At 41.6% G+C, this 16,995-nt stretch overlaps 1 protein-coding gene across 1 annotated transcript; it reads right to left on the bottom strand.

Moving 5' to 3' along the window:
• Positions 1-10,363: 10,363 nt before the first annotated feature.
• Positions 10,364-13,025, bottom strand: LOC143601783 (uncharacterized). Its single transcript, XM_077079095.1, has 4 exons — positions 12,649-13,025; positions 12,354-12,498; positions 11,964-12,089; positions 10,364-10,627 (listed from the first exon to the last, which is right to left on the bottom strand). The coding sequence occupies exons 1-4, from the start codon at positions 13,023-13,025 to the stop codon at positions 10,364-10,366; spliced, it is 912 nt and encodes a 303-aa protein (XP_076935210.1).
• Between the last annotated feature and the right edge of the window lie 3,970 nt (positions 13,026-16,995).

Genomic DNA, 16,995 nt, shown 5'->3' with positions numbered 1-16,995 from the left:
AAATTTTGCTGACTTGTTTACAAAAGCGTTTGATAAATCCAGATTTCAAAACCTAATTGAGCTAAACGGGATGATCAATCCCGAGTAACCATGTCTTTGTTTTTTTAAAAAAAAAAAAAAAAAAAAAAAAAGGGTCATTTTTGCTTAAAATTAGTCGGTTACCTCAGTTTGATGGACATATCCTCGGATATGTTTTGGTCCTCGTTTTACGACTTAGAAAATAAGGATAGCCATTAACCGGAAGACTGAAAGTAACCGGGGTAGCTATGACGTGTGTTCTTTCAGTTGCTGAAAATTAGTCGATCATACTTAGTAAGAAGGACACATACTTGTATGTGGTCGGTCCAGTTGATCCATTGGATCTTCAGGATAGCCGTTTACCTGACGACTTTGACGTGATTGGGGCGATTGAAATTAAAGTTTTTTTATGGGAAATGAAATTACTTTTCAAGTCTACTACTTCGTAAGAAGTTCTTTGCTGTGTTTAACAGAAAATTGATCCATCCTTGGAAAATGATATATATACTGATTGTGTGTGCTTAACTAGTGAAGTTATTAGGCTTAAAAGGCTTTAGAACAGTCATTGTATGTCATGGTAATTTTTATGGTGCGTAAAAGTGTATGTGATACTAACTTAAATTTACTCGAATTTACGTGGAAACTCCTTAAGAGTTTTGTATGTCTTCATACATATCTTTTCGAAGGATAGGCAGAAAAGCGACTACCCAGTCATACACGAGCCCGTGAGTGTTCTGATTCCCGTGAAGAAAGCATTTCAAGATACTGCAGTGATCCAGATTCGGGACTTGCAGTGGTTTAGTACTCCGAAGTCGATAAAAATGTTGATTTAAAAAAAAAAAAAAAAAAACATGTATATTTTTAGTACTTATGAGACATAGTAACAATCAAGACTTCTCATGTCTGGAGTAAGAAGAGAACGGGATGCAGTCAACGAGTATATACAAATTAATCAGACACTATGGGTCGAAGTCAACTCGGGGTGACTTGGGTATAGCCAAATACGCTTTGAGAATAGATAGAAGACATCATTATCTCTGAGTTGTTGCCAACTTAAGATTTTGAGCTTAACTGAACCTTAATCAACCATTTACGTTATTTACATGCTTACAACCTGTGTCTCTATGTCATAATACAGCTAAACACGGATCTAAGTGACAGTCACATCGTTAGTATGATTCCTGTTAGGATCTTTTCTAAAACGTAGTGGTCCCTGACTAGACTGAAATTTGATCCCTTATTTCGTTAAAATTTTTCTAAGTTTTTTTTTTTTAGTTTTTGTAGTTATATTATTTTATTGTTGGTTACTGGGTCTTGATCATATTTGTTTAACTCTTTTTGGAAACTTCTAATGTTAAGTGCAAGATTTTTCAAACTTAAAGGGCTGATTTTGAAATTACGGGCGAAGTTGTGCTTAACTTCGCCTAGGCGAAGTTAAGCGTAACTTCGCCTGAACCAACTCAGCCCTATATAAGGACTTTCAAACGGAAACAGTAACATATATTGCAAATTTTTCCGGCGAACATAATATCAAATCCATATTATCCGATATCGTGTTTTCATTCCGTTTTCGATCCTTGATTTCAGTTTCTTGTGCTCATTGACGGTATGTGTGGTCAATATCATTCACATACTTACTCGTTCGGTATAGTTTTACCCGGTTCGAGACCTCGGGTCGTCGAACCTTCAAAACCATGATTTTCACCGTTGTGTTACGTGTTCATGGACGTCCTTTACGTCTCAATATCATTAATCCATGCCGTTATTCACTGATGGATCGTCAAATCGGTCCGAAAACATCGGATCTAACCCTTTGAATCTGAACAGTCTCCGTTTCAGATTCAGGCGAAGTTAAGGTTTAGGCGAAGTTATCCACAACTTCGCCAAGAGATTAATTTCGCCTGTGGCGAAGTTATCCGTAACTTCGCCTTGAAGCTTAATTTCGCCTATGGCGAAGTTATCCATAACTTTGCCTTGAACACAACTTCGCCTATTTCAAATTTTTTATAAGATTTCAGACGAACTTACAGATGAAGCGAAGTTGTTCCCAACTTCGCCTCACCTTTAAATTCGCCTGTTCTGTGTACATCACAACTTCGCACATGGTACACAGCGAACTTGTGAGATGGTTATATGGTCTCTAACCTGATTTGTTTTATGCAGATATGGCTGCTGTTGGAGGTGCTGGTGGTGATGATGGTGATGAGCAACGACAATTCTTTCCAGCCCATAACCAATACATCACTTTGGATCCAGATGCACGAGGCGTTGAATACTATAGGGAGATTATCACATTTCTCCAACGATCACGAGTTTTTCACGCGATCACTAATACACTACCCATATCTCTGCCTAACATTGAAGATTTCTGGCAGACGGTGTATTATGATTGCAGACCTGAGCCTCCAGTGATGCGAGCAACTGTCAATGGTCAAGGCATACAGTTTTCCTCGGAAGACATACGGTTGGCTCTGCAGTTCGGTGATGAAACGAGAGACGACCCAACGGAGTTCGTAGCTCCTTTCCGTGACGGAGCTTACTTGAGGATGGGTTATTCGGGTCCGCTGGGGGACTCGCAGAGGAGGAAAGGCTTTCTGCTGGATCAATGGCGCTTTCTGATGCATGTGTTAATAGTATGCATGTCCAGCAGAAAGGCAGGAACAGACGGGATGGGTGCGACGATGCAATCGGCCATGATTGCGCTGACTTACAACCGCAGATATTCTTTTAGTCAGCTAATCTTTTACGAGATTGATCGTCAGAGACGGGCGACGGCGCGCGAGCGTTTTATTATGTATCCTCGGTTTCTACAAATGATTATTAATCATGTCGCTCCGTCTATACCGCAAAGACGCCCTATCAGATATGTTGAGTGCGTAACAAAACGTATCTTTGCTCAGTGCAGGACGTCGAGCACTCGTAGCAACCCTGAGCGGCGTCCCAGGCATACTCCACTTTTCGGGTATCTCATCAACCCGGAGTATGTTCCTGCAGGAGGGGACGAGTTCAGGGATCCGCAACCACATCAGGCGGCAGCACCTCATGCTGTATCAGCTGCGCCTGTTGTATCTTCTGCTGCTGTGCCAGCTACTATATCTCAGGCTGTGTCCACTGCTGAACACGTTGATCTAGATGCTGCTTTTAGTGGACATGGTTTGTTTGATATGGATGTCTCGGGTCCTCAGTTGGTTGATGTTACTAGAAGAGCTACTTCGGTAGCTGACTCCGATTTAGACAAAACGTTTGCTGAGGCGAGACGGCTCATGGTATCTCGGGAAAGGATTACGGGAAAGAGGCCGAGAACTGTGGAGGAGGATGAGGATGAAGTGGATGAAGAGGAGGCAGTGCAGATTGTGCTTAGACGTTCAAGAAGAGAACAGAGAGGTATAGGTTCGGGAGCTGGAGAATCTTCAAGACTAGTACGTTTTGCTCCACCTGCCTTGTCTGGTATGTCTCTTATTACTACTACAGCACAGGTTACAGCGGTCGAGACGTGGGCCCCAGTAATTGTGTCCCTACCACCCCAACCGCTTAATCCACCGGTGGTAGTTGCACGATTTGTGGAGTCGACAATCACTTCTACTGCAGTGTTACCAAGTGTACCACCTGCGGTCACTTCTGCTGATGTCCCGCCAACTCCAACGCCTACTTCAGATTCCGAGAGGATTACATCACTAGAGCGGATTGTTGCTGATCAGACAAAGACCATTCAAAGCCTAGTGGAATCCAATCGACTACAAGCTGCCCTCCTGGTTGAACATGGAAGAATAATAGATGCCTTCAAGGATTACTTGGCATCTCAGGGGGAGAATACTTGTAGGGGCGATGAGTTGAGAACGAAAAGACGAGAAGATCATGACGATGATCCCAATGCACCTTCCGGTGCAGGTGATGAGCTGCCAAGAACCTCTCAGGCTCTTGGGGCTTCCACAACTGAGGGGGAGTCTACAAATGCAGCTGGTGATGAGGTTGTAGTTGTGGATGACGACGCTGATGTTGAAGACGTTATCGATGCTTTGAAGGAGTTGGATGAGGAGGAGGACGATGAGTTGATGGATGATGACGACGTGTTGCCTATGGATGAGATTGAGAGGATTGGAGAACAGATTAATGTGGAAGATGTATTAGAAGAAGGTGAGATTGTGGATGATTCAGTGGAACATGAGATTCCAGCTGTTGAGAGATCAGAATTGGGGGATGAGAGCGTGATAGAAGATACAGTATGGGAGGAGCAGCCGAACTGGAAAGAAGGCTGTGCTCAGTGGTTTGTTAAAACCAAGAAGCCTGCAGTGCCAACGATGTTCAGAAAGACTTATAATATAAAGGGCTATGCAGAGTCAAAGAAGGGAATCATATGCTGGTTGTACGACAAAGAGCTGAAACTATTTGTGATCAAACGGTACGACGGCATTCAGTACTTTAAGCGATTGTTGAGATCTCTGAATTCCTTACCAGAATGTGAGGTGAAAGATTTAGCGAGATTGGGGCTGATCAATAGAAGCAATGATGATATGGCAAGAATCATTGAGAAGATTGTATGGAAAGAAGCCATTAAAGACAAAAAGTTTGAACTGCTAAAGCCTCAAAAAGGAAAGTTGATAGAAGACAAAGATCGTGGAATGAGGGCTGACGGCAAACCATGGATGGTTATGAAGTATAAACCAGTCCGTCATTTGAAAGAAGTACCGATGAAAGTTATGCCCAAGAACGTCCTAAAAGATTTAAAATGGTGGTACGTAGATTGCGAGACAGCTGAGGCAGTAATGGAAGATGAGGATGAACAAGAAGTACTTCGGGTTTACGACCCGATGCATCTTGTTAATCTGTCGCAGGCTGATTTGAAAGTGCTCAACGAGAAGAAGATCTTCTACATTCCTGCTTGGAAGGATCAAGCTAGGAAATATCAAGGGGTAGTGTCGGTATGTGTGAGAGAAGGGGCGCACGCGTAGAGGTGAAGATTACAAGACTCAAGATTTGAAGATCAAGATATGAAGCTACTGCCAAGGGGGAGTCTGTTGGTACATGTGTGTCAGTAGTTCATAGTCTAGCATTTGTAATCGAGTCTGTAATGTAATTATGTTTTGTTTATGATTGTTTTGTAATACGCGAAGTTGTCAACAAGTTCGCTATGGCGAACTTGTTGAATCAGCGAAGTTATGGACAACTTCGCCAATGGCGAAGTTGTCGTGTATAAAACTGTTTCGCTGAAACAGTTAGAGTGTTGGTCGTTTAGGGTTTGTTTCAGTGTGTTTCATATTGGTGTTACGTGTTATTTTCTGTAATAGTGACCGTGAGTCACGTGTTCGGTTATCAATATAACGTGGTTGATTTATTGCTCGTGTGATTCTATCTCTACACTCGTAACTACCTGCGCAGGGATTCCGCACCTGCGTTGTTAGCGATATCCCGTGTACGATCCGTCCAGGAACCTTCACTGTAATTGATGTAAGTGAGTGTAATGATTGCAGTAAACTGCGGGTTTATGCTTAAAAGCTTTTATTTGATTAAATATCCGAAGATACACAGATGAAAAACCGTAAAAAGACCCGTGGTCTCCGAACCCAAGGCATCCCATCAATACAAGATTTAAGGTCATAAAACCATACGCCTATGAAGTGTTAACCACTAAAGCTAGAAGTGCAAGATTTAAGTTTATATCACAGGCTACATGGTATACTTTAACATTTAAACCTACCCAAGCATCGTATGATAGCGTATTCAGATTTCTTTAAAATTTTTAATTTTCCACAATCGAACTAAAAATGAGGCTTGAGTATGGCCCGACCTTTCATCTCGTAATTTATACAGACTTAACATGTTTCTCACTAAAAATCATATTTATCGTTAAAAACCAACTATCAAACTGCCCTTTCATTCTAAAGGCTGAGCCTACCGACACATCCCAAGTTAAGTGCGTGTTCTTTAATTATATTTTATTATTAGTAGTTTGAAAAACCGATTCCCGATAAGTATCCTCATCTTCCATTTATACGCAAAAAGAAAACAATTTCAAAGGACATTTTTCAAAACTTTTTTTTATTATAAATAAAAACTTAAACGAAAAAAACATATGTATTCTCATCCCCACACTTAAAATTTGCATTGTCCTCAATGCAGGGACGGAAACACGACTCAAAAAATTTTAAAAACACAAAAACCAATAAAAACAAAAAAATATAAAAGAAAAGTAAAAAGGAAAAGACTTAGCTGGTAGTATGGAAGACTGTCAAAGTGCTAGTCTTGTCGCCATGAATTCTCTCCTTACCGCTTCGTTCGCCATGATTATTTATCTCATTCTCACATTTCTGAATGGACACGGCCTCTCCACTCGACGTACCTAAGTGAATAGAATATCTATAAAATAAAGTCTAATTAGGTGTCTTGGAAAACATCACACCAACCCATCCTCCCAGCCGTACAAGTTCAGGTCAATAATTATACAGACCAACAAAAATAAAAACATCATAAAAGAAAAATAAAACATAAAAAGATACAACTCCCAATGCTTGCTAGGACGTCCCCACACTTAGTCTTCATCCTCTTCCTCACTCTGCTCCAATGTCTGATACGGTTCAGCTTCCTCAAACTCACGTGAACCCGGCCCATAAAATGGCGCACCATACCCATATCCATGACCCTAACCATAGCTTCCCGAACCTCCCGGGAAACTCAACCCACTGGGCCCGGACACAGGCGGCTGTCTCAAATAATCAGGCAGATCAATATGCAACCCAGTAATCATGTGCCTCATATTTTCATCTTGTCTCTGTTGACCGTCCCTCATCAGCTGTCTAATCCCATCACACTACTCATTCACGTAACCCTGCATGTGGTCGACTCCCGACTCCATACTGTCGTATAAAGAATCCAAAGTAAGTACCTCAGGACGGGGCTCTCGAACTGGAAACTATCTTCCCGGTCTTTCTTGGTTGTGTAACGGCCTCTGATGTCGGGTAGGCAACTCAGCTTGCATCACTGCAGCGACCTAAGAATCTAGAGGCGGAAGCTCTATAGGACCCAAACGAGCACCTTCCCATGCTAATGGATCAAAGGGTGCTAAAATCCCAGACGACCTCAACTCTCTCACACCAATATACTCAATCATCGGCCCGTGTGTCCAATATTCCTATTTATATTTCTCAAAAACACCCAAATTCTTTGCCAACAATGTCACATACGGGCCCATATCTAACTTTGATCTCTTTTGTGTACCTCCCTTTCGATTTCGATGAAACAATCAAGCCAAAACACTCGCCACATTAACATGCCTTTGTTCAACCATAACCAATAAACAAAACAAATCCAACCAATTCACCTTGTTCTCACCCGACCCTCGTCCAACCAAAGTAGTACTTAAAATTTTATGAATGTACCTCAAAACCGGGTCACGAATGTCTGATGCTACCATACTTCCTGAAAATGGAGAAACCGCAATCTTTACCCAAAAAGCAGCCAAATTCGTGCCGGTCAAACTAAAGGGCTTCTTATTTCTAAACGCCCCTCTCAAACTCGTGTGAAACTCAACCGTATTAACTTCATCTTTTGTGTAAAAACCACTTGCTACCCCAAACTCGCGATCGTTATCTCGTACGTCTCCCGTCCTAACGCAAACGAAACCGCGTCGGGTTGATCAAAATTACCTTCTTTATACCGAAACGTACATAAAAACTCAAGCGTTAACTCTTTATACTGTTGTTCCTTTAAGCATAACATCGCTTTAAAATTCGGGCCCAACAATTCCTCAATCCTACCTCTTTGCCCGATCTCATCCAAAGTATCCCAATTAATCGTTTTGAAAATCAGCATATCCGACCCCATAAGATCATAAAACTTTTCATATTCTTTCGAATCTTCCGTAAATCGGAGTAACGTACAACCTCGCATATCCCTAGTCTTTCGCCTCAACGGTACCGCTCCTTCCTTGTAATTAATCACTCGCTTTGTTGTTCTTCCAACTACATCCTCCATTTCCGGCTCATCATCTTGCGGACCCGGTGCCGGACCGCGTCTTCACTTAGTCGCTCCATGTGACGAACCTTCACCGGACATCCTAAAACACAAACACAAATAAACAAGCAAACAAAGGGAGAAAATTAGTATCCGGTTACAAAAAATTCAAACGACCGAACTCGTCCGAATGGAGATTGAGTACGAATGAGTGGCCATTTTTAGCAAGTAAAGTTCAACGGATATTTAAAAATTCAAAACAAAGTTAAACTAACGATCCGACAAAACAACAATGACTCAATGTACAACACCCCCACCCGGCACATTAATTGTCCCAATCAAGTAAAAGTACCACAAAAACCGAACAATGAGTTATAAAGTTAACGGAAAATCACGATTAAAACTTTGTATAAAAATATGTCAACATTCAAATCTCAACTCCAATAAGTCACAAACGTCTTCAAACCAAATTTCACTTTGCAATACCAAAACCGGCCCAACCGCAACAAACTAGTAATTTTGGAAAACCAAACCGGACCACCCGCAACCAATAATGCAACAAATAACTTCAAATCGACACAAACCGGCAAACCAAAATATTTTCTAACTGAGCTTAACCCGGTCATCAAAACCCACCAACTTACTTCAACAAACTAACAATTCCTCAAAATCCCGACAAACTAGTTTACTCAAACTAACAAAGAAAACTTGCAATACTAGGCTAAATATACAAAAACAAGTACAAATTGTGACAAGAAATCATACCTTAGAACTTGAAACACAAGGATTAACAGGTAAAAATTTTTAAAGTAAAGTGGTGAATGTGGCTTGAATGGTGAAAGATAGATGGAAATTAATGGTGGGTTATGGCTAATTGATGTTTTTAAGGCTTGATTTGGTGAAAAATGGTGAAAAAATGGTGGATTTGGTGGTGAAAATGTTAGGGTTTCGTGGGTTTGGGGAAGGAGATGAAGAAGGATTTGAAAAATGGAAAAAGAAATTGGTTTAATATATTAAATAAAATAAAAAATAAATTTTCTGGCCTGAACCCGTCGCGCCGTGCGGCGGGCAGTCAGCCCCCCGGTCGCGCGGCGCTCCGGGGTATTTTATATATATATATATATATATATATATATATATATATATTAGGATTGGATTTAGTTTAAGGTTTAGGTGATTGAAGGTTTAGCATGATTCGATTTATATGCGTAAGACTTACCTAGTGCCTTCCCTTACCTGGCGATTTCTCTTTTTATGTCGGTAATGATCCCTTGACATGACTCAAATACAGAAACGAAAACTACAAGACACGGTTAGTGACGCAAGAACAATAATAAAGAGAAAATAAAAATAAGAATAGAAATAGAGATAGAAATACAAACTCTACACTTGAGTTCTCACTCAAGAACCACGTGTGACAGTTTAATGCGACGGATCAAGAGGAGTTTCCTCCATCTCGATTGCTTCCTCCGGTCCTCCAAGATAGTGCTTTAAACGATGACCGTTCACCTTCCAAGACGTTTCATTATCTGGATTCTCTAATTCCACCACTCCATACGGGAAAACTTCTTTCACCAAGTACGGTCCCGTCCACTTCGATCTCAACTTTCCTGCAAACAACTTCAAACGAGAATTAAAAAACAATACCTTATCGCCTTTCTTAAACTCTTTGCCGCCTTTCAAACGCCGATCGTGTAAAGGTTTCGTCTTTTCTTTTATGTTCAACGATCGGGAATATGCTGCATCCCGAAGCTCTTCCAACTCATGAATCTGAAAGTATCTTTTCCTTGCGGCCTCGGTAAGATCGACATTCACCGTATTCAATGCCTAATAAGCACGATGCTCCAACTCAACCGGAAGATGTCAAGACTTACCGTAAACAAGCATAAACGGTGTAGTAACCAACAGAGTCTTGTACGTGGTTCGGAATGCCCACAATGCATCATCTAACTTCTTCGACCAATCTTTCCGACTAACCCCAACCGTCTTCTCCAAAATCCTCTTCACCCCTCGATTAGCATTCTCGACTTGACCATTCGTTTGAGGGTGATAGGCAGTAGAGGTACGATGAGTAACCCCATAACGAGCTAATGCCTTCTCCATGACGGTATTACAAAAATGGGTGCCCCGATCCTAATGATAGCTCTCGGAGTACCCGAAACGAGTAAACAATTTCTTGAGGAACCTCACAACAACTCGTGCATCATTCGTAGCCAAGGCTTGGGCTTCCACCCATTTCGACACATAATCAATCGTCATTAAGATATACTTATTACCGTTCGATGTGGGAAACGGTCCCATGAAATCGATGCCCCAGACATCAAAGATTTTAAGAATTTGAATGGGGTTTTGACGCATGTCATTCTTGGATGAAATATTACATGTTCTTTGGCACGCATCACAAAGCTTCACAAACTTCAGGATCTTTAACAACTGCTGGCCAATAAAACCCACTATCAAACACCTTCTGTGCGGTCACATGCGCACCATGATTACCTCCAGTCAACCCTTCGTGAACATGTTTGAGAATATCCCAACCTGCTTCTTTCGTCACACATCTCCTCAAAATCCGATTACCACCAATCTTAAACAAGAACGAGTCATCCCACACATACCAATTAACATCCCGGAAGAATTTCCTCTTTTGTTGCATAGTCATACCCTCCAAAAAAACCATTAGCCAAATAATTAGCAACATCAGTGAACTATGGCATACCTTGCTTCTCAGCCGCAACAAAATCGATTGACTCGTGAGGGAATGCATCACCAATCTCCTCCTCCCGCAACTCTTCTCTCCTCGGGTCCTCTAGACGGGATAGATGATCGATCGCTACGTTTTCCGAACCCCTTTTATCTTTAATCTCGATGTCAAACTCGGAAAGTAGAAGAATCCACTGTATAAGACGAGGCTTCGCGTCTTTCTTGTGAAAGAGAAAACGCAAGGCTGCATGATCGGTAAAAACGGTGGTCTTCGAAAGTACAAGATACGAGCGGAACTTGTCAAATGCGAAAACGACGGCTAAGAGCTCCTTCTCGGTGGTGGTGTAGTTCTCCTGAGCATCGTTCAACGTCTTGTTAGCATAATAGATAGGGTGAAAATGTTTATCTCGCCTTTGCCCAAAAACCGCTCCAACCGCATAATCACTAGCATCACACATGAGCTCAAACGGCAAGCTCCAATCGGAATAACAAAGAATGGGAGCACTTACGAGCATTTCTTTCAAATACGTGAACGCCTTCACACACTCATCATCAAATACAAATGGCACATCTTTTTCGTGGAGTCGGGTCATCGGGCAAGTAACTTTTGTAAAGTCTTTAATAAATCGCCGATAGAATCCCGAATGGCCCAAGAAACTCCTAATCGCCTTCACATTCGTCGGTGGAGGAATTCTACTTATAGTATCAAACTTCTCCCGATCCACCTCAATACCATCTCTCTAGATCTTATGACCCAACACGATCCCTTCCGTCACCATAAAATGACACTTTTCCCAATTCAACATCAACTTTGTTTCAATACACATCTTTAACATCTTCTCAAGATTAGCCAAACAATGATCGAAAGAATTACCGTAAACCAAAAAATTGTCCATAAACACCTCCATGGACGTCTCTATCATATCTTGAAATATGGCCACCATACAACGCTGAAATGTAGCCGGAGCGTTACATAGTCCAAACGGCATGCGATGGTACGCAAATGTGCCATACGGACATGTAAAAGTTGTCTTCTCTTGGTATTCCAGTGCAATGGGAATCTGAAAATAACCCGAAAAACCGTCAAGAAAACAATAAAACTGCTGACCTGCCAAACGCTCCAACATCTGGTCAATAAACAGCAACGGGAAGTGGTCCTTCCGGGTGGCATCAGTCAATCGCCGATAGTCGATACATACTCGCCAACCGGTAACCGTACGTGAAGGGATAAGCTCATTCTTCTCATTCATCACCACAGTCATACCTTCTTTTTTCGGAACAACTTGGGTCGGGCTCACCCATGGAGAATCGGAAATCGGGTAGATCATCCCGATATCCATCAACTTCAATACCTCCTTCTTCACCACCTCTTGCATATTCGGTTTGAGACGTCTTTGTGGTTGCACCACCGGCTTGTACTCATCCTCCATTAAAATCCGTTGCATGCAATAAGCGGGGCTAATACCTTGAATATCAGAAAGTCTCCATGCAATCGCCCCCTTGTGTAGCTTCAACACGTCTATCAACTTCGTCTTTTGTTCTTCCGTCAGCTTGGATGACACAATAACGGGTAAGTTTGAACCCTCATCAAGATATGCATACTCCAAGTGTGACGGGAGTACCTTCAACTCCAACGGAGCGGGTTTCTCCTTAGAACCCGCCTCATTCTCTCAACTAATCTCATTTACCTCAATCATCTCGGGCAACCCCAAAATCTCAGCCAACTCATCACAAACCGAATCGTTCTCACACAACTCATCCTCACCCAAATCATCACAATCGACCAAACCATTACTTCCCACAAGATCCGCACCATAAATATAGTCAAAACAGCTATCCACACCTGCAATAAAAGAGTTAATAAAATAAACTGAGTGGCTTGGACCACTGAAATCATCTTGATCAATCGAATGCTTCATCGACCTCGCGACATCATAAGTAACATTCTCATCACCAACCCGAAGCGTGATCTTCCCATCATACACATCGATAAGTGCCTTTGCGGTACGTAAGAACGGACGACCAAGAATAATGGAAACCTTCTCTTCAGCTTCCATATCGAGCACCACAAAATCAACCAGGAACACAAACTTATCCACATTTACTAACAAATTCTTGATAATACCTCGCGGATACTTAACCGAATGATCGGCTAATGATAAAGACATGTGAGTCGGTGTAAGCTCGCCTAACTCCAACTTCTCGTGCAAAGAATATGGCATCAAATTTATACTCGCACCCAAATCCGCTAATGCATGGCTCATCGCATCACTACCAAACAAACATGGAATCGTAAACACACTTGGATCCGATAACTTCTCGGGCACGTGGTTCAATACTACCGTCAAACAATCTCCCATAAGGGAAATCGATGACACCTCCCCAACCTATCTTTCCTTTTCAACAGGTCTTTCAGAAACTTTGCGTACTTCGGCATGTGTTGGAGGGCTTCAATGAACGGAGGTTAATCTTCAACTGTCGGAACATATCAAGAAAGTGCCCGTACTCCCGCGTATATTTCTGGTGTTTCGGCGAGCGGGATACGGGATACGAGAGTGGTCAACCAAAGGTGATGGCCGGATTTCAACCGGCTTCTTCTCTACTGGCGGTGCAACTGGTGCGGTGTTCTGCACTTTACCCGGTACTTCTATCTCGATTTCTTCATCCATCACCTCCTCATCTTCCACTTCAACCTCATTCCTTCGCACCTCAGGACCTAAAACCCTGCCGCTACGAGTAGTAATTGCCTTTATTTGAGCGGCCGGATTTTTTGAGTACAACCTGAAAACTATCCCGGGGGTCTCTCATTCAATTGTCGGGCAATTTCACCAATGGTCCGCTGCATGTCGAGCATAGCTGATTGTTGATTCTTGAAAAGCAGATATGCTCGGCAAGGGTCTTTTGAGTGGCATGATCTCTAGTAACGATTTGCAGTATCATCTCGTCCAACTTCTTACTCAGATCCGACACATTATTGGAACTTTGACCATTGGAGCCATTATTGTTATACTGTCCCTGATTTCGGTAATAGGGAGCTTGGAAACCAGATGGCCCACCGGCCGGACGCCAATTCGAGTTACTTTGACCCTGATTCTGATTCTGATTCTTGTAGGTGTTCCAGATCTGATTATTGTTTTTGTAAGCATTAGGGAACCTGTTCTGACCAGCCACAAAATCAACATCTTGATTATTCATCAACGGACAGTCCAGCGTACCATGACCACCTCTACACATCTCGTAGTTATCCACCTTAGCCTTTAACTCTTTTATCTCTCGGGTGAGATTCTCCAAAGAAGCAACCATACCAGTATCCAGATTAACCTGGTGCACACCTCGAGCAGATGAGGATGTACTAGTGGCGGGATTGGAATTCCCACCTCGTGGCTTCTTCGTGTACTCTGATTGAGCGAAACTTTCAAACATCTCGTTACATTCGGTCACATTCTTCTTGTCCATCAAATTACCCCCAGCAGCTGTGTCAAACCTCGCTTGAGCCTCATAAGTAAGCCTATCGTAAAACTTCTCAACAAGGGCCCAAGGTGTGAGCCCATGTTGTGAACAACGGGAAAGCAGATTCTGAAAACGCTCCCAAGCTTGGTAATATGCCTCATCCGGCTCCATGTGGAAGGAGTGGATCTGATCACGGAGGCGAGAGGCCTTAGCAGGTGGAAAGTACTTCTTGATGAATGCATTGCGAAGCGCCTCCCAAGTGGTGAATGCCCCAACAGGTTGCGAATCGAGCCAAGTGGCGGCACGACCCGAAAGTGTAAACGGGAACAAGTGAAGGAAGATCGCATCCTCATTAGCACCTTGCAAATTGAACGTTTTGAACACACGAGTCAGAAGGTTGATGTGTGCCTGTGCATCTTCATCTTCACGCCCATGGAATTGGTGGTGTTGGGTGATGTTGTTCATGACATAGGATGAGATCTTCCACGACTTAGGGTTATTAATGTCGGGAGAAACAATGGGTGAGTGATCTCCATGGAACCCTTCAAAAGCTTACTGGTACACAGTGCAGTTATTCTCGGCCATTGGTACGGGTCTAGGACTTGGTGGTGGTGAATTGGCGGGCGATGACTTTGGTGAAGTATCTGTGGTGATCGGTTGCTTTTCAAACGAACTTGCCTCGGACTTCAACGGAGTAGGTCCAAAACAATTCAACGGCGGTCTTTGCGAATGAAGATGTGGCATATACCTACAAAAACGCACAAGACCGAGTAAATAGTTTCTAATAAAACGAGAATAATAAAAACAAACTAATAATTAAAACAAACTAGACTTAATTAGACTACTACGACTCAAACAAAAACTTAAAGCAAAACAACTAGCACGTATGTAGCAAGTAGGTCTGGTCCAATCAAAGCTAAAAACGCAGTTGCCAAGAGTCCCCGACAACGGCGCCAAAAACTTGATGTGCTTGAAGTAGTTTAATAATTATGAACTAATTTAACTAAAAATAAACACTAAGTAATACTCTAGACTCTCTAAAACTCGACTAAACTACTAACCGGCAAGTGAACCGATCGACTCTAGTAAAGCTAAGTAAGTCCGGATATCGAACCCACGAGACTCTCTAAATTACGTTTATTAGCAAATTAGACTCGACTACAAAACACGACTTATTAATTATATTTGTTTGGGGGGTTTTTATTTAAAATACTAATTTAATACTATTATTCAAAAACTAATTAAGAAAACTAGTAATTTAAACGAAGGCAAAGTTTGTTATGAAAATAAGATGATAATAAGAAAACTACCTAGGCTAGAATCCCCTAAATTTCAGTAATGAATTGACTCGGGAAAATATTTAGTTATGGACTGGGATAATAAATTAGACACTTAAAAGAAACCCCGAACAGGACCCCTGACCCTTCTCAAGAGACACCTATGGATTTCTAACAAGTCTTAACGCACACCAGTATTAAAAATCAAGTTCCTTTACAGTCACCCAGTTATTTATAATTTAGTTCCTTTATACGAAATCTTACCTTACTGCGCGGAAATCAAAGGCAATTTAGTATATTTAATTAATTTGATAAGCAATAATAAATAACCAAATCTAGACGGACTCCTTACGAAGAACTAAATCTAGCAAGATTAAATAATAAGGACTTATTAATAACCTAGCTCTTTACAGATTTAAGCTAGCAGCACATTTAGGTTTATTCGACAATATTATTCCTATGACCTTATCATGACATCAATCATAAAATAATCAAGAGCACAAAGTAATTGACCTAATAGCAATCCTATCATATGACAAACAATAATCAAGGAAAACTATGGAATAAAACTCATTAAACAATCCTAAGCATTCATACGCATCAATTAAATATAAATAAATTTTTTACTAAACCATAAAAACCATAACGATAAACAATCCCAAATCAAATCAAAACATCAAAGTAGGTTCATCACAAGCCTAAGTAGTTCATGTAATTTAGCCTAGCATCTTAGGTTTAAACAAAACAAGCAAATAAGAATTCATGGCGTAAAATACACGAAAACGAAAGAAACAAAAGATAAAACCCGTGTTCTCCGCCTTTAACCAATATGCGCAACACCAGCTGATTCTTCGACTCCAAAGCTGCCAAAATCTGCTCTCGGACTCCTCGGAACTCACCAAAATCGTCTGGAACTTCAGGCTATGTTTAAGGGTGAGTTTAGGGGTCTTTAAATAGGCATCAGGTGTCTAAAAATACGTAAGTCGGCCAAGAAACAGGAAGATTCTGGAATTGTTCCCGCCACGCCGCGAGACGGCCTCCTTCCCCTTAGCCGCGTGGCGCTCCAGCCTACACAGGGGGGGGGGGGGGGTTGGCCAGTTCTAGTCTGGTCCGGTTCACTCCTGGTTCGGTCCGGTTCGTTTCCTGATGCGTCGGTTCTCCGGTTCGACTTGTTTTTGCTCCTTTTTCGCCCTCTTTTCACCGGAATTCAAACCCGAAACCTAAAATATAAAAATATATTAGTAGTATACAAATCTTATGAGAAACCAAACATAAACCAATAAAATAATAAATAAAATGTACACGGGAATTAAGTATATTAAACGTTATATCAGTAATTGATGAACAAAGTAAAGAATGGGAGATTAGCAAATGGTTTTACTAGCGAAGGAATTCAAATCTTCAAACTTAACAACCTAGTGAATGAGTTATTACAAAACGGTTGTAACAAACTCTAACTACCTATCGAATGAATTCAAGAAATTAGCGTATGAACTCAAGAAAAGAGCGAATGAGTTCAAATCTTCGACCTTAACCCCAATAAACAAACCAAAACAAAACCATATCAATCCAATTCCATTCATAAATCCCACAAACTCAAACC

The sequence above is a fragment of the Bidens hawaiensis genome, unplaced genomic scaffold, assembly GCF_021521415.1.
Source record: "Bidens hawaiensis isolate Kalapana, Puna unplaced genomic scaffold, B.hawaiensis_p1.1 tig00057086_1, whole genome shotgun sequence".
In the NCBI taxonomy this organism is placed as follows: Eukaryota; Viridiplantae; Streptophyta; class Magnoliopsida; order Asterales; family Asteraceae; genus Bidens; species Bidens hawaiensis.
Note: the sequence above shows the minus strand (reverse complement) of the source record. Positions and strands in the feature narration are given on the sequence as shown.